Genomic DNA, 21,792 nt, shown 5'->3' with positions numbered 1-21,792 from the left:
GCTCCCTCCCGCCCTCCCTCCCGCGGGGCTCCGGCGGCGGCGGCAGTGGCGGCGGCGGCGCTCGGCGCGGGCAGGTCCTCCTGCTGCCCCGTCCCATTTGTTGCCGGGTCTGGCTCGGGGCGGCCGCGACGCGCGGAGCTCCGGAGAGCCAGGCGGGGCAGTCCCGCAGCCACGACGGAGCAACCGCGGGACTGGCCGCCCCGCGCCCCCTTCGCCGCGGTGCCCTTCCCCGGCGCGCTCACTCCCTTCTCGGGATGGGATTGTAGCGGCGGCGCGGATTCGGCGGGGATCACGGCGGAGGCGGCGGCGGCAGCCGAGCGGGGCTCCATGTTTTCCCCCGGCCAGGAGGAACACTGCGCCCCCAATAAGGAGCCGGTGAAATACGGGGAGCTGGTGGTACTGGGGTGAGTGCCGCGATCTCTGGCCCCGGCAGCGGGGCGGTTGGCGGGCGTCCGCATCCTTGAGCGGGGCCGGCGGGGGCGGCTTGGGCGAGCGCTGGGGACTGCCGGCCGCGGGGGCCGTTGCTCCCCATCAGCGCGCGCTCGGGGCGTTGCGGCTGGCGCCAGACTGCGCTCTCCGCGCGGAGGACTCGGCCGAGGAAGTGGCGGCGGGGACTCTGGCGAACCCGCGGGGCGCAGCGCTCGGGCACTGGGTCCGTACCGCGGGGGGCAGGAGCTCGACTTCCCGCGCCGGGTCCGGACGGCGCCCAGGCCGGGGAGGGCGGGCAGGACCCCGGGGTGAGGCGCCGCCGTAACAGGCACCTCGCGAGGTGGCTTCCCGAAGCCAGAGACTGGCCGACCCCCGGGCGCACCCCGACCCCCGGAGACCCCGGGCCCGGGCCCCAGAACTCCGAGCGCGGCGCTGCGGGCTCGGGCTGCCGCCGGCCGTGCAATCCACCGACTGCGCTTCGCATACTGTTGCGATGACCGCCGCGGGCAGCCGCAGCCGGAGGGCAGTGAACTGTCTGTGACCCAGGCGGGCTGGCCGGCCCTTAGCTTCTCCCGGCCGGGAGCGTCCTGGAGGGGAGGGGCAGGGATGCGGCTGCGCTGGGCCTGGCACCCGGGCGCAGGCCGCAGCCCCTCGGTCCCTCGGTCCTCGGCCGCGCAGATGTCCCCCGGGTGGCGGGGTGTTCGCCAGCCTCGCCCGCCTCGGCTCCCTCTCCGCTGGTGAAAACCACATTTTGAAGATAGTAATTATCTACAATCGTTAAACGGGAGCAATTAGAGACTTCATCTACTTCCTGAGTTTCCTTGTGACATTTCTATTGTTTACCCTTAATAAGCCGGGAGAGAGGCTTCGCGGGATTAGAGCAGGATAAAGTGGGCAGTGAAAGGGGAGTGGAAGGGGGAGGGGGAAAGTGCAGGAAACTGGGGGAAGGAGCAAGTTGGGTTTGGTGTTGGAGGAGAAAGGATTATTTTTTTCCTTTGGACGTGTCGCTCCTGGGAACCCGCGCTTTTGTCCTTCTGTGTTGAAAGACCTGTATTCAGAACATCGTTGGTGCTGATAGGTGGGCTTAGCACACACAGGAGGAGTCACGAGTATGGAAGGACTCGGGGAACTTTGACAAATGTGTTTCGATAGCTGAGTACCTTGAAGTAAGTGCCGACTTAAAAATAATCTTAAAGAGAGTTTTTTAAGAGAAGCTTTTAGACACAGTATAACTCAAAGTTTCCTAGTCTTCCTCACCTTGTTGCTAGTGTGTTAAGTAGGATAGTATTGGAAATCTCCTCACTTATTTTGAAGCTGTTTGCAGACAAGCGTTTGTCTCACCTGCATCTTAATTGCAGTTAAAAGACAAATGTCAGGGTTCTCTAGAAGGAGGGAAGAATGACAGGAAAAAAGCCACAGTTTATTTAGTCTGTCTTATGTAGCTTCAGCCCAACCTCATTTTGTGGAGTCTGGTTTTGTTTGTGTGGCTGGCTTCAAAGTGTGTTTAACGCTGTGAGCTTGACACGGAACTGTAACTTATGCCAGAAGTTTATCTCATTATTTCCTTTTCAGGAAATCATTGTTGAGATGTTTCAGAAAAGCAGTGCGTGAGTGGGCCTGGAGAGGTTTTGTGTTCATAGCTGGAAGTGCAGGGCATTCCAAAGCCACGGAAAGGATTTATACCCTGGATTGTCCTAGTATCATGGGCTTACTTCTCAGGAGGCTGTGGAAATGCATTGCCAATTGGCATGTGCTCTGCCCTTGGTAATGACATAGTTGGCACTTACCTAATATTTTGAGCCAGACACTCAGCAGTTATTCGTGCACCCACTATGTGCCAGCACTGTTTAGGCATTGGGGATCCAGCAGAGAACAAGGACCTTTCATTTCCATGTGGAGTGACATGCATACACAGAATTGTGTAAACAAATGGATAATAAATGACAATTTCAGGTGTTGCCAAGTTCTAAACAGAAGTTGCTAAACTTAAAGAATGACTGCTTTAGGTGGGTATTGCTTTCCTCAGCTAAAATGTCAGGGAAGTTAAGTTCTCCCTGAAGAAGTGAAATGTGAGCAGAGGATGCTAGTCTGGATTTTGAATACTTGAATTGTAGTATTTTTCTTTTTTTGAGAGTAGGTTTTTGACTTTAGCAGTGTTGAACACATTGGAAGTGCAGTGAAATAGTAGGTATATTTTTAAAGAAATCCTTTTTAATTCATTTCCCACTCTTAGAACTTGAGACAGTGCCTTCCCTCTTAAAAGAATAACATTCAAATAAAAATTAATATCAGCTTTGCATGTCTGGTCCTCTGGGACATAAATATTGGTAAATAGGGAATTTATAGTACATTTTCTTATTGATGAAATTATTCTTGAGGTCTAAAAATGCCCAGTGTTTCATACTGATAGAAGCTTTTGCTTGTAAAATATAATGCTTTTTTTAAAAGTTGTTGTGTGACTCCTTTTTGTTCTGTTTTGAATTTCATGATAAAACATTACTAGGAAATCCTGGAGAGCAGACTGAAGAGCTGATAGATGTCTATATTCATGTACGAAATACTTCTACGTCTTTTCTTTTGTTACACAGTATTATTAAGAGAATGCCACATAATTAGGATTTTAGTGGGCTCATCACTTTCTGGGCAGATTGGTGGAATTTAATTATTTCGCGATTCCAACCAGTTATCGTATCATAGCCACAACTCTTTGCTGTGCCAAAGATAGAAAAAATGACAGGTCTAGCTATCAGGTCTTTTTTTGCTATTAATTTTAAACTTGGCTAACATTTTAAAGTTGGGGAAGTTGCTCAGGGTTTGAGAGGCAGTTCAGTGTAGTGGGAAGAGCATGAATTTTATACTTAGGGGACCTGGATTTAAGTCCTGCTCTTTTGTCTACTGGCTTTGTGATTTTGGCTGTGTTCTTCCTCCTCTTCCAGTTTCTTTAGCAATAACAAAATATGATTAGATTAGGTAATCTTCAAGGGCCCTTCCTTGTCTGTGCTCTGTAATTCTGTTCATTGACACAAATGTGGAAAACATATGGTTAAGTAACATATTTTAAGTACCCTGATATTTGTTGATATCGTGTATTCTTAAAGCGATGGTGCTAAAATTCAAACAGGAACACATCCTGTGTTTTAATAGCAGAAAAGACCAATGCTATGATTGCTTTTTATGAAGTAGATATGCACAAAACAGACTTTTAAAGTTGTAATGGTATACATATATTTGACTCATTGGTGTTAGGATGTATGTACATGAGAGTATTCAAATTGGGTAAAACTTTCTGTTCCAAGTTTAAGAAAGGTCATTGCCTTTCTTATTTTGAAATTAAGCTAATTAGGCTAAAATAACCAGCATAAGAAGGAGATAGTCTGATGATTTAGGACTGTGAGGGGCCTAAGAGGACCGGGTACATGTCCCCCCCGTGGATTTTATCCATGAAGAAGTGGAGGCTCCTGGAAGGAAGGAGATGTGTTCAAGTTCATGGTTGATTTGGGCTGAGCTGTGTCATTCTATTCTGGGTTCACTGTTTCCTCACTTTAGGGCAGATCCAGCAGTGCTGTCTGTTCCTCAAAGCACCCTTTCTGGATTCATTTTGAAGCATGTGGCCCCCTTGCTGACTAAATGGCCCATCATGGTTTTTGGAGAGGTGTTGCTTTCTCTCAGTTCCTCTCACCTCACAGTTGAATGGATAATACATTTTGCAAGGCTTTATTTTTCATTTGATGCTTCGCAAAATCTGTTTTTATTGGCTCTCTTGAGCAAGGGTTCTCAACCTAGGTCCACAGATAGAATTCAGGAAGTTCTTGAACTTGGATATGGAAATAAAATACCCCTTTGTTTTCATGATACTCAAACTGAAAGTTAGCTTTTTACTCAATTATGCATGGAGGCAACAGAAAGACCGGCTAGATTTGTTATTTAATGCACTGATACAGAAGTACATGTATGATTGTATCCCAGTTTAAGCCTATTTTGATAATTAAGTATAACTAATTTTGTTTGTAATGCTTTGTATTTCATTTTATGTGTTTAAAAACATTTGTCTGAGAAGGGGTCAGTAGGCTTAACCAGACTGCCAAAGGGATTCTTGGCACAAAAACAGGTTAAGAATCTCTACAAATGAGGGCTTATAAATATGACTGAGAAATGAAGTATATTAGTGAAAACCGATAAAGCTCTACAAAAGGGGTTAGGTACCTGCCTTTTTTCACTTGGATGATGCAGCATTCTATTGGTTAAGACAAAGAGTACTATTGCTTGTAGAGTTTTTGGTCTTTGTTTTTTTTTTTTAAAGTGGCTTCCAATTTCTGTATTTTTTTTGGTGGTTGTTATTGTAACCTTGGCACTTTGCCTTGACTATCTCTCCCTTTGGTAGTAATAAGAAACCTTAAAATATACCCTAACACTTTTTTTTCTTGTCCTCCACTCTAATTTGGACCCAAAGACATCAAACACTAGTATCTTTTGTAGACTAAAAGGTCTTTGAACTTTTTTTTTATTTTATAAAATAAAATCTTTAGTGTCAGTCTGCATGTGGGGTGATCCGAAGAACTCAGATCTGTTTGTGTAGATGGAGTGTCTAATTCTGTAGGCTATTAAGGGTTATGATGTTACTGGCTTTGGGTTGCTATATTTTCCTTTACTAACTTTAGCCTTGTTTGGAGTATGTGGCTGTCTGTGTTACTTTGTGGTTTCTAGTCTGGCTTTCTGAGATTTATTTGTTTCTTTCTTTAACATACCAAGACTTGAAACCTTCATTAGGACTTTTCATTTTTGGTTGTATTTCATCATGTGATCAGTATTTAAGGATGCTTTGTATTATATAAACAAAAATAAAACTAGCTTGATTCAGGTTTTAGCAATTTTACCAGACATTTTATCCAAAAGATAAAGTATTTATACACAAAAGACCAAAAAAATAGCAGTTGCTGTATTCGAGGGAGACCAATATTGTCACATTGGACCACTGGTTTTATATCTGCTGTGCAGGGGGTGCAGTGTGGCCTCCCTGAAGTAAGTACGTGGGGCTTTTGGCTTTTGAATAGAGACAACAACAACTTGGTGGGCCTCACTGGTATGGGAGAAAAATAACCGTGAAAAGGAATTTCTAACGTCTTTCAATTAAATTAAAGGTTTCTCCTGGGCTGTGCAGAAATCTATTTTATAGAAAGAAAACTGGAGGTTAAAATAATTTAGTTATTGGTTCCTATCTGAGCTTATTGTTACCCTTTATCTTCTGGAAAATAAAATAATAAGCACAGAAAGTGCTTCATATTTCATAGCTTTGTCTAAATCATCTGTTTTTGATTGCTTTCTCAGCCACCTCATGTGTGATGATCAGTCTTAAGATACGTGGCCAGTAATTTATGACAAGTAATAAAGTGTGGACCTTTCAAATGATTCAGAGATGTCCTGTTAATAATGCCATTTTTCACCCACTTGCATTCTGATATTTTTTCTCAAGTGGGAGAGAAAGGGGTGGAGTTACATCAGGCAAGCCAGAAATTTATTCATTCAGCAAATATTTATTGGATGTCTACTCTTTCAGGCACAGGGAATACAGCTAGGATAAGGCAGACATGTTCCTTGCCCTGGTGAATCGCTATCTTATTCTTGCCACGGCCTCTTAGTGAACAACCATTACTGATATACAGTCCATTTATTCCCCAAATATTTGAGCATCTGCCACGTGTCAGATGCTGTGCACTGCACTAGGAACCCACAGGTGAACAAGACAGATGTGGTCTCTGCTGCCGCGAAGCTTGTAGCCTCGTCAGGAGATCAAAAGGCTGTAATGGCGGGTACATTAGCAGGGTCCCCTAACCCTGTGCCAGGATGAGAAGGGGATGGCCAGGACGGAGATGAGAGGGAAAGAGTGCCCTAGGAAGGAGTATACAGAGTATTCTGAGGCCCAGAGGTGAGCATGCATGGCTCCTTTGAGGAACAGAGAAAAGCCCCGCAGGGCTAGAAAAGAGTGGTTGCATGAAATAGGTGAGAGATGAGGTTAGGGGACAGATCATGAAGGGATTATAAATTATTGGGAGGGTTTTGGACTTTATCCTAAGGGCACAGGAGACTTGCAGGGTTTTCAGGTGTGGGATGGGAGTGGAGAAAGCCCTCTAGTGGAGATGGAAGAGAAACTGAGGCTGGAGCCCAGCAAGGCAAAGAGAGAATGAGATGTAAGCCAGGGGGCAGCTTTTTTGCTTCTACTTCCTGGTTCCTGTCCCTCTTGAGACCTAGTTGCATCCCTTCCCCTGAGTTCCATGTGATTGGCTGTTTATTCAGTGACTCAAAAAGTATTGACTGAGGACTGGCACCGCTCCCAGCCCAGAATACACCAGCGAACAAGACAGACAACTTCCTGGCCTACCCTCCCTCCGTGCCACCCCCGCCCCCTCGTGGAGCTTACCTTTTTGGTGGGAGAGAGGAGTCAGCAACAGGTAGATAAATAAATGGAATTTCAGAGAGTATTCTGGGAAAAATAAAGCAGGATAAGGGGGAAGAGAGTGATTGCGTGGGCGAGGAGGGGCGTTAGCAGGGCAAAGTGCTAGGGATGAGGTAGCGGGGCCCTTTTAGACAGAATAATCAGGAAAAGCTTTTCTGAGAAAATGATCCTGTGTCCTTTAAGAGCCTCCACCTTTTTCACTTTTTATTTACTTTTTTCTATTTAAGCCACCTAGTATACAAGCAGTTTACCAAAGAGAAAATAGAAGTATAAACAAAAATAAAGACAGATATTTAATGTCCCTAGACACAAATATGGTTCAAAGTCCACCGTGCTGCTTGCCACGTGCCCAGAGTGGTAATTGCATTCCATCAGAGTTCACTGAAACTCATCTTCCCTTGAAGTTTGCCTCTTAAGGGCGCAGACCCCCACTTCCACCCCCACTGCACCCTCTTGGAGTACCGAGCACACCTTTCTGGTGCACAGTAGGCACTCACGGAGCATCTTGAAGGAATGAGTTTCTGGGACACACCCCGTGCCCCACTTGGCGTGAAGGTTTCGCCAGGGCTCAGCGAGCGTTTCTTGATGTGGAAGGAACACTCCGATTCTGTAGCACAGCTGCAGTTTTGTAAACAGTCTTACTAACCTTTAGGGCCCAAGTTAAAGGCTCCCTGAGAAATCAAGCATGTACTTTACTGACATCAGATATCCCAGTTTCAACTTTTGTTTATTTTTCTTTTTGTCAGTCACCTAGCAGTTGTGTTGTCACCTGCAGAAAGTCCTGCCTTGAAGGGAAGCAGGCCATCTGTTCTGATCCCACCAGCTGCTCTGCGCTGCATTGCAGTGTGCCACGGTGGCGGTGGCGTTGAAAGGCTGTGGTCGTTAATGCCTGTTAATGATGGTTGGAAATACTGTGGCATACAGGCTCTTGGATGACAGACCTAATAAATATGCATCAGGGGCATTTTCAGTGGCAGGTTTAAGGCTATTGCGAGTCATTCTTGATGGAGGTTTTCTTTCCAGCCGTCCACTCTCAAACACTTAACTCTGCTTATTCTCTGCTTTTCTGCTCATGCAGAATCTGTTCTCAGGATAAGAAATCATTATTTCAAGCTTTGTACTTCCATTCTAATTAGTACTGGTTTAACAGAATGCAACTAAAGCAGGCAGTTCTGTGTTTGGCTTCTAGGCTATTGATATAAAACGGCTGATTACTATTACTAAGGGCCTCAGAGGACCCCAGTGCCCCCCCTTCCCATCTCACGCTTCCTGCTCCCCTATTATAGAACACTCTAATTATAACCAGAACTCGTGACGGGTGTGCAATTAGGTTTTTCTGGAGTGATTGATTGATTGATTGATAACTTTGAGGAAAAGCCTTTTTTGCGAAGGGACCATAGACAAAGGAGTGTGCTTTCACACCAGATCCCAGAAAATTATTCTTTGTTGTAGTCCATAAGATTATGTTATGATTGGGGCACTTTTATTATACACTCTTGGTTAGAATTCAGGATGGAATCTGACAAAAACTAATATGAATTCATTGAGTTTTTGTAGAAATGGTTTTTGGTTTTTTTAGATTATTGATTACTGTGATGAACACAGTTTTGCCTTTTGGATGAGTTATTCCAAACATTAAGTACTGTATGGTTTGAAAATCTTAGCCAACAAAAATATTTTTGGAATAACTTTATCATATGTAAGTCATCTGTAAGTTTCTTTGCATTCTTTAATCTCCATAATCAATATCATCTCCTGAAATTCGTTGAGAGAATGTCAGTTGCAGAATAGCCCAGCTTACTGAGAATCATGCTTCTGGTAGACTCCCACATAAGCAGCTTTCACCCAGGACAACTAATGCATGACACAGGTTTTCAAGCTTTTAAAGGTCACCTGACATGAAATGATAGAACTAACAGACATTCAAGTAGAGGAGGTGGTCTGTACTGGCATCCTGTAGGTACAGGGCGACAAAAGGACCCAAAGAATGTTTCAGCACTGCAGCTGGGTGGTTAAAGGACAGGATGAAAAGCTCACTTAGATTGGCTGTACCTGTCTGTGACTGTCGGCAATAAAAAGACAGTATCGTTCCTGAAATACTGTACACGTCTCCTCCACACCGTGGAGAACAATTCCATGCCAGGTAAGAAGCAAGGAAACGCAGAAGATTGCTCTTGTGTGGTGCAGTTTGGGGTGGGCCAGTGTACTCCCTAAAGGGGGAGACAGAGTGTGACGGCAGCCACTGCTGCCAAGCACCTGCACAGTACTCAGTACTCAGAGAGAGCCACAGGTGTAGAGTCCACCAGTTACTGCCTCCAAATTGAGCGCTATCACTGTTAAAAAAAAAAAAAAGAAAGAAAGAAAGAAAAGTCTTCTAGTAGCTAAAGTAAATGTAACTTCTGAAATTTCCCCAAATTCTGTTTGGGGGATTTTAGCATTTTCCATTTCTAATGAGATGGACTGAGAAATGTAAAATCAAAATTTTTGCATTCGAAATTTAGCAATGAAGTGAAAAAAGAAATTTAAATGATTGAACTTCCAAGTGATGTGTTTTGTAAGTTTGTAGCTTTTATAATTGTAGTTTTTAAAGCTTAAAATTATACTAAGACTTCTGCGATACCATATATATGTATAGTACCTATGTAAATTTTATTGCATGTGTGTTCTACATTGATGTATTTAATTAAAAGTGGGATCCACTGTACTTCTAGAAATTAAGCACTGTATAAACATACACACTAAATATAAACCACTCAATTTGTGTCAGGTGATGCTGTCATTGTTGCTATTTGACAATGATGATTTCACATTAGAAGATTAGGGATGTGGAACCCACAAAAGGAAATGTCCTCCAGGGGTGTACATTCTAATGGTGAGGTGGATGACTTAGCAACGTACTGTTAATTAAGGTGTAGAGGAGGGGTGGCTGGAGGGAGCTGTTACCCTGGGGGCCCTGTGTGCCAGGGTCTTTTAGGTATTTTACATTATGGTTCCCAGGAATTCAATTTTATTATTTGAGCTATGAGACTTGAGCTTAGTGACTTGTCCAGACTCTCTCCCCTGGTTAGTGGCAGAGCCTGATCAGAAGCTCATCTGTGTGACTCTTCCCACCAGGGTGAAGGTGAGCAGCATGTGTATTGCTGAGAGATTGGGAGAAATTTTCTGGGGCAGGTCGCCTTTGAGCAGACTTCTGAAGCATGACCTGGATTTTTTAGAGCAGTGGCAACAAAGGCTGGAGATTTTGGAACTCTGAGGGATTTGGCTGGAGGCTGAAGTGCTTGGGGAAGGAGATGAAGGTAAGTCAGGTTGAAGTATTATCAGCTAGTCAGCAAATAACTTGCACTAGGGATATGGTGGGTAATGACAGGGCAGCCCGCTACCTTCATGGAGTTTATAGTCTAGCAGGAAAGAAGGACTTTAAACAAATTAAACCTGGCAAGGTGCTGCCAAGGAGAAGCACAGGGTTTTATGTGGCTGTATTATATGGGACAAAACTTGTTTTTGTGGGGAGGGAAGGATCCCATGTTAGTTGAGATGGCGAGTAGGAGTTAGCCTAGGGTTAGTAGGGAGAGAGCAGAGTGGAAAGGCACATTGAGAGGTTTTGAAGCTGAGAGACATTCAGTTGAGTTTGGAAGTTAAGGGACTGGATGACCAGTGTGATGAAAGAAACTTGGAAGGCAGGGCTGCCCTGTGAAGATTGAGGCCTCTGCGAATGGGAAGCCTTCTAACATTTCAAGGTGTTATTCCAGATTGTAGGTAGCAGGCACCAGTTAAGCTTTCTGAGTAGGGTAGTGGACTAATCCTTAGGACCTGGTCTTATTTGAAATGTCCAAATAGGCCTGTGTTTTCTCTTTTGTAGTTCATTTCCCTCCTACCTTTGTCTCTCTTCCCTTCCCAAGGGACAGTTGCTCATGATGGGTGTAGCCCACATCTGCGTGATGGTGATAGTGGCATAAAGTGATGATTTGGCCACTCAGTTTGTTTTGGAAACTCGTGCTGGAATTGATGAATGTTTCTGGGTTGGACCCTACCGGCAGAGCTGTTAGTGATCAGCTGCCCTCCAGAGCCTTGTGTTCCCTGAAGGCCCAAGTGCTGGGGTCCCGTGTGCATTGTCTGCAGGCCCTCCTCTCCCTGTGTCTGCAGCCAGTGAGGGTGCACAGCGGCTGGTGGCTCACCCATGGGAGCAGTGCCAGCTGCTCTTCCTGCGGGCTGTTATTTCAGTCTGGGGAGAGGGGCTTGTCCAGGGTCCTGGACGTCAGCTGCCTCTTGCTAACCTGTGGCAGCAATAGTGTGGGATGAGGGGACTGGCATTTCACCCACAGACCAGCCTCTCCACTGATGTAATTGATCCTGTTGCTGAAGAAAAGAGCGGAGCAAGTTTCTGTCCTTGCGGGGTTTGCGGCAGGCAGGCGGGTCTCAGACCACTTGCTGGGCTGCCCTGTGCGTGTGTCCTGCTTGGCCCTGGTCAGGACCTGCAGTTAAAACCTGTCATTAAAGAGGAAGTATCAGGATTGGAGCCTTTTTGTTTTGTTTTGTTTTGTTTCTGCAGAGTTGAGGAAATTCCGGCTAGACGGTTGCTCCTTAGAGGCCCGGTTCTTCCTTTCCTTGGGGGAGGTGCCCAGAGGGCTGGCTCATGGGTCAGGATGATATCTTTCCTCTGTTGGGGCTGACTCTTAGCCCTGTCCTGTGTAAAGTGCTGCTTGTGCATGGCCTCTTTAAATTCTGACCAAGGGTACCATCACTTATCATTTTATAGATGAGGAAACTGAGTCATGGTGCTTGACAAGCTTGTGCAGGGTCCATGTGACAGAGTTTTGATTCGAACCTAGGCCTTGATTCCAAGTTGTTCTTAAATCCTGCCCCTACTGTATGTGTTCAAATGCAGTTTTGTATGTTTTTATTTTTTAACCAAATCCTTGCCATACTGGATATTCCCATTGAACAGAGTGACACAAAACTGCACTCATTCAATGAAGTTACCGGTGAGGTTAAATGCTTTTTTCCTTATGCTTACAACTTACATTAACTTTTTTGGGAAGTTTCACACATACTTACTGTGCCCACTTATGTATTGTGCTCCTAGTGTGTTTTCAGAAAATTAAATACATAATTTATAGAAAATAAAAACAAATCCTCATCATATTTTCCTTCTCGTTTACCTGAATATATTATAATATATAAAATTGTATAATATATTGAATTAATGCTTCAAGGAAGACCTGCCTTCATCATCCAAAATAATTCAAAGTTCTTTTCTCTAGGTTTCTAGACAATCCATTGAGTTATTCTTCCTTCCTCCAGTAAAGCTCTCTAATCTCATTAGCTGTGATATGCACCCTGAAAATCTTTTTTTTCTTTTGCTGTTTTTGATGATAATTTAGACTAGCATTTGTATTTTGTTTATAGTTCGGAAAAGGGGCTTCAAGTACTTTTCCTCTCTAGTAGAGGTCTGTCTTTGCCTGGATGCTAATGATACTGCATGTTGATTTTTCCTTTCTTGTCTCTTGATCTTCCTGTTAGTATTGATTAAAGGAAAAGACCTTCGCAGCTTCTGTCTCCTCACTGGTAGTGTACTTGGTACAACTTGTTTTAGCAGGGGCACTAGTTTAGCTAATTCAAAAAGCATAGGCAGTCCAGGAAAAGTGCCTTTTTATTTGCTTTTTGTGAGTGTTAGCTTAGAGCAGATGCTGAGGCTTTGATGAAACTCAGTTGACTTCGTCCCTTCTGAGAGCTGCATACTTTATGCTGTGCAATCTCACCCTTCCTGTGAGGGCAGTTAAACCTTTTCGGTTACATATGTGGTGAGGTGCCCATGACCCATGGTTTCTGAAAAACATTCTGAGCAAACAGGCATCCCGAGATATCCGATGGTAAAATACCAAAGGACAAATATAGCATCTTGATTAGCAATATTAGATGTTATATGGGAGGGAAAAAGCAGAGACCTGGAAGCACTGCAGGGAACTAATTCAATCAGATTCTGATAATGTAATAAACTACACAGGGGTGAAACTTGAGTAGTTTACACACGCTAGAATGCCCTTCAATTGAATTAATTGTTTTACAATGGTTGTCTGCCTGTGCACTACTGTTTTAAATATCAAAAAAAAGTACAGCTCACGATTTCCCCACATGGGAGTGAAAAGACCCAAATCTTCATCACTTTAGTAATTTGTATCCCCTCCTTCCCACTCCCTAACCTCCCACCCAACCCATCCCATGACTATGAAAGCTCATGTTTTGGGTTTATTGGTTGGAAATTGTGTCTGGGAAAAATAAAGTATATAGACTTTGTGTTGTACGAACAATAAAACTGCTCCTCAGTTGTGCCAAGTACAGTGGAGAGTTGCTTCTCCCTTTGCAGGTAGTGAGGAGGTCTGAGCAGAGGGACTTGCCCTTCACTGAGTCCCCCTTGCTCCTGCACAGTTGACTGACTGTAGGAGGTAGTCAGAACTTCGGTCCCTTGCACAATGTGAGAGGCTTGTAAAGGGGCCCAAGCCCCTGCCACATGCCAGGTGCTCCATTACAACAGTGCTGGAGGTGGTGATGTCATGCCTGTTGAACAAATGAGGAAAGGCAGTGCCCGGAGTATCTCGTATGCAGCCGCATAATCAGTAAAGGATGTGAAGTTCAGGAATTTGAATCCAGGTCTCAGATTCTAAAGCTCATGCCTGTTGTACTTCTAGAGTCTGTGTGTATGTCTTATGCTTGTATCAGGGCTTTACAAGATGGGAGACATTGCGCTGCGGCCATATCCTCGTCAGTGGTAACTCTTGGTAAAGGTCAGAGGGTGTACCTTGGAATGTTTGACCTTAGAGTCTGAAGTTGTGATTGTAACAGTGGGAATGCTGGAGACTTCCCTGCTGGACCGGCTGATGGGGTGGACGGCTGTGCAGGCTGACAGCCCTGCGGGGGCTGCCCCCTGCCCCTTGCTTGGTGGTTCTGCCTGTTTACATTTCCCTTTATGTTCCTCTCCTCCAGGCCCACGGCAGGTCAGAGGATGCCTGCCCCTCTTTTTCCTGTTACCTCCATGCAGATCAAATTCAGACAATAGAGCTCAGCTTCCTCAGGAGAAGGGCTTTCTGTAGCCCTTTGAGCTTAGTTTAAGTGAATCTTTCTCTGATCTAATTGAGTCTTTTTATTTACTTGAACACTCGCCATGTGCCATGTTAGTTACCATAAATCACGCCCTCTTTGGTTTTGCTTGCGAAGTTATTTCACCTCAATTTCTCCTAGGTTAAGCCAGTCTTAAGTTATGTATCATAGATTCTTATAACTTTCAGTTGTTAACACTAATCATTTGGCTTTTTTCCACTGAAACATTTGTAAATGGAAATTTTTTTAAAGGCAGACCATTTATATTCAGGTAATGTGGTATTAATTTAAAAAGCTGTATACTAAAGACATATATAAAGCATATTAGTGAAAATTTTGGAAGAAATTGGAAGAAAATAAAATTGGAAGAGAAATGTCTAAGGTTTCTGTATATTGTAATGGAATGTGTAGAGAAGGGGAAACAGGGTTCTATTCACTTTGAGATCTTTAGAAGATGTCTGAAAGACCAGTAGGTATGTGAAGGGCATGGCTTCTGAAAGTAAGTCTCTTAGGTACTTAGAAGAAAGGACACTTTCAGGAACACTAAATTCTACACATGTATTGCCCACACAAGCAAGCTCGGGATAACTTATTTCCTGCCCTTGGAGTCTTACACCCCGTACCCCTGTTACATGTCCAAAGAACTTTCTTCATCTTCCGCGCTTTTGCACATGCAGTTCCCTCTGTCTGCTACATCCTGCTCACCTGTTAGGATTTGCTCAGGTGTCACTTCCAGCATGTTGCGCTTTCTGACTCCTCCTCCTCCTCTTTTTTCCAACCAGGAGCAAGATTTCTAGTAGGCTTCTGTGCCTAGTAAATGTCCCCTCCTTCCAGGGGCCCTTCAGGGGAGGGCTTGCGGCTCACTCAGCTGCACTCTCTCCCAGTATCTGTGCTGCTACGGAATGGATGAAAAAGTGCTACCCTGGAAATACAAGCATTATGGTAATAATAAGGATGGCTTCTACTTCCTTTTCTCTGCACCCTGCTCTAGTTGTTAAGAATGTATTATCTACTTTAAAGGAGGTATTTAGTTTATTTACATTTCTTTAATTGGCTTCCTAAAAGTATTCTGTTTGTGTCTTCCAAGGCATAAGGTAGATTGTGAACATCTTCAGCACATAAACACAATGGGTGCTGATTGACAATTGACTGGTCTTGAAATGAGATGATGGTGAATTTTAAATTTTCCTTCTAAACTTTAAGAAAGAGAAAGAGTTAAAGTGGACGAATATGGGGATGTGGCCTGAAGCTGACAGTTAATTTCAGCTTTTTGCTTTAAATTATCTTTCTTGGTGTATGTACTTTTAAAAATCTCCCAAGAAAAATCAACAAGCCCAGACATATTTTGATAGTGATAAATATTTTTATTCAGTATTAGTTGCTTTGGTTTCTTATCTTTTCACTCTGAATTCATAGGTAAGTATTCTTTCCATTATTTTTTCCTGATACTTATCATGTCTGGCTTTGCGTTTGTGTGCTTGCTGGGCTTATTTGTGTTTTCACTCTGCATCTTCTACTTTTTAGCTCCTTTCCTTTGAATTTTGTGCTCATAATGTATATACAATATTTGCTGTTCTGCCAATTTTGATGTATTCTTTTTTCATGTCCCTACAGACATACTTCTTGTTTGTTGACTTTTTCCCTCCATCATACTATGTTGAAGCAGAACAGCTGGGGTGCTCTGAAAGCCAACTTGAGTTTATTTTTTCCTTCTCTTGCCCTTTCCTTCTCTTTTCTCTTCTCTTAAATCATTATGAGGAACCAGAGATCTTGTCATTAAACTATTTCCTTTTGCTAGAGAGAGTTTTGTATAGCAGGGGAATATAAGCCATCTTCCATCTCTGTTTTTCTTTTATTCTGTCGCCCGCCCCCCCCAATCCAGTTTCCCATCCTGCCTTCAGTTTGTGGAATTCTCAAATGAATAATCATCTCCTGTCTCCATTCCTACTCTAGTTCTTGTAGGGACCATAATAGATAATGAAATTTCTAAAATTCAGGTTGTTCGTGGGATTTATAACAAATAAAAAGGGAAATGTGGCAATGTTAAAAAATTCTGTGTACACATTGGAGCAGTGTGGTGGCATAATTTATCTGAATTAAAGTCACTGGTCTCAATGGTGTCCTGCACCCAAAGCTGTATTCTGAGTGTGAGGCATCCACAGACACAGGTCTGGTTCTGTGAGCACGTGTGCTCCCTCATGGTGGGCCAGTGAGTAGAAGGGAACTGGTCTGCTGCTCCGTGTGTGCACACATCTTTGGGAGTGAGCTGCAGTCCGCATGATTTGTGAATTGTGGTTTTGTCAAGTGGCTTAATGAATTAGTTCATTTAGCTTTGATTGGATTATAAGAATATACTGTCTTATGGAAAATATCTGGCTGATTATTTTTTGCCTTGTAGATCTTCTTTCTGGTATGTAATTGGGCACATGTACTCAATAAAAAATGATTCAGAAATTGCAGATATTTTCCCAAAATGAGAAATAATGCTCAAGGATGGTAGCCCAGAGATTTTGGGGTAATGTTGTTGGTCAATAAGTTGGTTTATTACTGAAGATCTCTCTAAAGTGAAATGTCTTCAAGAGCTGACATTTTTAGCTTTCTGTTATATATAAATGCAGCAACACATGTTGACTGTTACTAAATTAAAAACGGCCTTTATTTTTCCGATAGGATATATTTCAAAATCTGGAACTCTTGTTTCTTCTGGAGCAAAAGTAACTGAGTAAAAAAAAAAGAGTAAGACTAACAGTATAATGTGCTGCATATTCTGCTCACTAAAAAAGTTTAACTGAGTAGTTAACCTTGGCTTTATGCAGTAAAGAGCTCAGATGACTGGAATGCTACAGGAGTCGCATGCTTGTGGATCATTGGAGTTTTAAGGTAACTGATGGTTAGGCAGAAATCTCTGTAGAGGACTCTTTAAAACAAAATTGCAGTTTATGATTCTGTTTTTTCAAATCCAACATATGGAGTCTACTTGTGTCTTTCTGTGATGTGTGAGGCTTCCTTGTTGATCCTTCTGAACATTTGAGGTCATTGAGTAACACTGTACATTCAAAAGAAGTAGAAACCTGGGACCCACGGGAATTCTCTGAAAATCCTATTCAAATATATTACTGCTATAACTGAAATTAAAAAAATAAAAATCAAGTGTTAAAGGTAATTTAGCTCTGTATAAAGGCAGATTGTAGGGAAGGCATTTCTGTTGGTCCAGGGTTCCTCTGGTTCACTTAGATTCTGCATATTTGAGTTTTTTCATTGTCTCCAAGGAGGCGTGGTGGAGTGTTGAGGTCCACAGTGTCCCTAGTCATGCCCAGAGGCTCTGGATTTAGATAGCGTGGCAACAAAATAAACATGTCCACTTGGCGCATCTGTACAGCATATAATTTAGAAACATCACTCCTAACTGCCAGATTATATTTTTAACCTTTTAAACTGGCATTTTTTGTAAATGCTTTGGGCTGTTGAAAATGAGATTATGTCAGGGTTTCAACTGAGAAGAATTGGGCCCAGAAAGCAAAGCTGGAGATGTCTTATGTGATGTATCACTCTCCAGAGCTGTTCAGTTAGAGGGATGTCTTTTGTTTAAATAAGAATAAAAATAATAATTGACTGCTTTAGCTCACTGACCTTGGTCATTGTTACATCCTCTGATGTAATTTATTAGTGTAATTTATTGAGTGCCAAGAGTTTTAATTGATGTATAAAGCACAGAATTTACGTGGGACTCCTGCCAGTGACCTCACTCTAAAGTTGAGTATGTGTCTTTCTTCTCCTCTTTCTTTTTCTTCTTCTTCCCTCCTGTTCCTCTCTCTTTCCTCCCTCTTCCTCCTACTCTTCTTCTCATGTGCACTCTGAGATCATTCCTTTCCAGGTAGACCTTGGCAGTCTGTGTTTGGCAGCTTCTTCCAGGAGTCTTATGTGGAGAAAAACCTACCGGTATAGAATTAGTCTGTGTTTCAGCTCCGCCTTGCAAAAAGCACTTTGCACTTTTTTGCCTGCTCGACAGTATCATGCCCAGCTGGTGTCTGGTCCTGCATTGACTGGACAGGTTTGGTTGGGCGAGTTTGTACCTCCCCAGTACAAATTCGTTTTGATTTACTTACTGCACAAGAGGTGACAGCATCAAGTTTACAGCCAGGAGTCAGAGATAGGGTTTGAACCTCTTTCAGAATGGGTTTTTATGTCTTACCATTAACGTCAGAAGCCCATCATAGGTAACTTTTTGTCCTTAGAAAAGAGACGTTGTTGAGTGTGCATGGTAAGATGATTTTCTCATGTGAAATTTGAGTCACTTGCTCAGTCATTGGAATGGGTAATAGAAAAAAAGAGCTTTTTGGACCATGTAACATGTAATTGTTCTGCTCCAGGATTAAAGTGGAGGAGAAGAGTGAAAACCTAAGCTAACTGGAGCTTAGTGGGTCATTGGGTCATGCTCTCTTGCCAGGACAGCAGACTTTTTTCCAGCTTGCCTTTAGGGTACCCTGACCCTGGTTCCTTGTCACCTCCAGAACATTGGTGATCTACATGTCTTAGGTTTGATTCTTCTGCTGGAGATTAGGCTCATGTGTGTACAAAGGAGCAATGTTAGAAAGGTGATTTTGTGCATGCTTTCCCCCCTTTTAGGGTATTTAGCAGTATAGTTAGTGCATGAAAAATGATCACTCACATTCATATGTGGGACTGTGTCATCAGTTGTTTAACAGGCATGATTGTGTGTGATCACATTTGAGCTTGATGGATTTAAGATCTTAAACTGTTCTGAGTTTAAGTTACCGATGTGTTTTAGGGAGTGAAAAACAGATTGATCTTTGCAGAAGAGTTCAGAAACCTTTAAGAGTGATGCTTAGATCATTCTCATAGAAATGTTATTTGATTCCAGATATTTCAATTTGAGCTGGGGGCAACGAGTTCGCCTGCTGTGGGCTGCAAGTTCCTTGTCTGATATCACTTCGTCACCTACAGAGTTACGGGAGGCTGCAGGATGCGTGCTTCCCTTGGCCAGCCTTGTGGCTGCGGCCTTTGCCCCTGTGAGAAGAGCCTGCTTTGTGTGCTCTCAAATATTCAGAGAGTAGGTCAGCTGGGCCTCGCGCCTTGCCTCTCCTGGCCCTCACTGCGCCAGCTCTGCTGACGCCTGCGTCTGTTAGGTGTTCACCAGAGCATTACAGTGCTCAGAAATTGCTTTCTCCAAGAAATGGCTGTTTTTGTCAAAAGTAGTCATTTTTCATGAGCAGGTAAAAGTAACTTCAGGAGTATGCTTGGAAAATTCTGCTAATATATGTATTTAGCAAAAAGTATTGCATCTCAAAACAGTGCATTTTTACATAGATTTTGGCATAAACTCCGTACATTTGGAAGTATAGTCCTCTTGTGGAATTAGCAAAGGCATTTTTTAGGATTTGAGCATTTCCTCCCCTTGGAATCCCCTGTAACTTTTTAATCAACTCAACATGCAGGTGGTTCTGTGTTTCTTTTTTTTCTTTCAAAAACTGAAAAGTATTTATAGATTATTCTGTTCTGTAGTAAAATGTCTTATTTGGCACACTTAGGAAAAAGTCAGGTCTTACTGTTAGCAACGTGTGAATAATGATAGAATGTTAAAATTTTGAAGATTTGATTCACCAAGTTCATCTTACCATTTATTCTGTTTTAGACTGGAATTGATTTGTGGCGTAACTAAAAGATATAGCGAGCAAATTGTTTTCGGTATACTGTCAGTCTAGTACTGTCTGTTGTTCATTCACTCAATTTGTTTGAAGTCTCAATAGTGTGATAATGGAAACACTCAGTTCATGTTGAAACAGTTATTTCTCCTGTGTTGTTGGTATGTTTGTTTTCTCAGGTACCTTTTTACAGCCTGTCTTTCCCTTCTTTCCTGCTGGCAAAGCTGGTGAACATGTGGGGAGGCAGTGGGGAAGAACGGGGGTTACGTGTGATTCAAGCTGGTCCAGCTGACAGGGAACTGGAGGGATTTTCAGAATTGCAGGGGCAGCTGGGCAGAGGGGACTCACTGGATAAGCTGCAGAATCCTTAATTATCTAACAGCGCGCCTGCTTCTCCCTTCTCCCTTTTCCCTTCTCCCTTCTCCCTTCTCCGACACCCTGAATGATGGGGCATTACATCCGCAATCAATCGTGCTCCTTGGTTTGGTGCTGGCTGGGAGTGGGCGTGGGGGAGGGAAGGAAGACACATGGGCCAGAGAGGGTGGAGGGGTGGGGAGAGGGTTGGGAGGAGAGAGACTTGGGGGCTGCTGAATAAATAGAGTGGGGTTGGAAAATGTTGCGGTTTCTTTGTACTTGGTAGTTTCATGATTTAGTTGTCTTAGACCAATTATGAAACTATGTGAAAATTGGTTGATCCGTGTTTCGTGTGCAATTATTTGCTTATTTTCTGAGCAGAGTACCTTGAAGCTTCTTGTTTAGAGCTATTAAAGTTCACTTCTTATTGAACTGACTTCTTTTCCCCCCGATTTGTTGCTTATCATTGTTTACCTTTCCTTTCCTCTTCTTTGGGTATATTTTTTTGGTTCATTTTTTTTTTTTTTTTTTTTTGGGACAGAGTCTCACTCTGTTGCCTGGAGTAGAGCGCGTGGCGTCAGCCTAGCTCACAGCAACCTCAAACTCCTGGGCTCGAGCAATCCTACGGCCTCAGCCTCCCGAGTAGCTGGGACTACAGACATGCGCCACCATGCCTGGCTAATTTTTCTATATAGATTTTTAGTTGTCCAAATAATTTCTTTCTATTTTTAGTAGAGACGAGGTCTCGCTCTTGCTCAGGCTGGTCTCGAACTCCTGACCTTGAGCGATCCACCCGCCTCGGCCTCCCAGAGTGCTAGGATTACAGGCGTGAGCCACCGCGCCCGGCCTCATTTTTTTAAATTCTAGGTTTACTTTTGAGTCAAGTGCCCTGAGGTTCCCTTTTTATGCTTACTGCCTTTTATGCTCCAGCTTGGCCCACCCCTCTTTCTTGTTTTCTCCTGTTGCAAATTTTTTTTTTTTTTTTAAAGTTAATTTTCTAAAGTTCTGGTAACTAGTGAGACTCTACTAGCATGGATGAAAAGCAGAAAAACTGGAGCCTGGAGAAGTCCTGACAATAATCACATCACACGCCGCTCCCATTCTGCAGGCTTTCTAGTTGGTAAAATTCGGCTCCTTTCTTTGAAAAGGACGGTCAAACCAACTCTTTCTAAAGGGAAGAGGTAGGATTTTAATATTTGAGGCTCGTCATTGATAGGGTATTTCTTTGCTGTGAACATTGGCTTTCATCAGCAATAAATGATTAATTCATTCCGAACACAGGCCTTTCCTCCTCCCCCCTTCCCTTTTTCTCCCTTGTTAACATCTAGCATGTATCTGAATGAAATGAAAATGCAGTGCTGCTGATTATGGCTAAGTCATGCCTCATGCCTCAAATATGCATATGTCAGAACTGGTGGTGCCTCAGTTGAGTACTCTTGCACCTGAAAGGTTTGTAATTTTACAGAACTGATGCATGCTTCCCATTACTGTGTTCAGGACTTGCATAGAATAGTTACTAACAACTTCCTCCCCTCAAAACACAAACAAAACCTTGCCCTAATTGTAGTTATTCATTTAAAATGAGTTAAAACTGTATCAGTGGTTGCTGTAAATGAAACCCCTTTTGAATATATTCTTGTTGGGCACAAATTAATATAATTTTTCAAAAGTCGTAAAAGCAACAATAAATACAATGATAATGTGGCCTTATATTTTATTTTGCCTTTACAGCCAGGTCTTAAAAGAATATTAAATTTAAGTAAACCTTTGAAAATGACTCCTACTTTGAAAAGAAGTTAC

General features: G+C 43.1%; 1 protein-coding gene across 2 annotated transcripts in view; it reads left to right on the top strand.

Moving 5' to 3' along the window:
* The first annotated feature begins 327 nt into the window (after nt 1-327).
* The window catches only part of PELI2 (pellino E3 ubiquitin protein ligase family member 2), a 156,050-nt gene continuing 134,585 nt past the window's right edge, over nt 328-21,792 (top strand). For both annotated transcript variants that reach the window (XM_012663758.1, XM_012663759.1), the window contains exon 1: nt 328-404. In XM_012663758.1, the coding sequence (XP_012519212.1) occupies nt 328-404 (77 nt within the window). The remainder of the gene's footprint in view (nt 405-21,792) is intronic.

The sequence above is a fragment of the Propithecus coquereli genome, unplaced genomic scaffold, assembly GCF_000956105.1.
Source record: "Propithecus coquereli isolate 6110/MARCELLA unplaced genomic scaffold, Pcoq_1.0 Scaffold83, whole genome shotgun sequence".
Lineage (NCBI taxonomy): Eukaryota > Metazoa > Chordata > Mammalia > Primates > Indriidae > Propithecus > Propithecus coquereli.
Note: the sequence above shows the minus strand (reverse complement) of the source record. Positions and strands in the feature narration are given on the sequence as shown.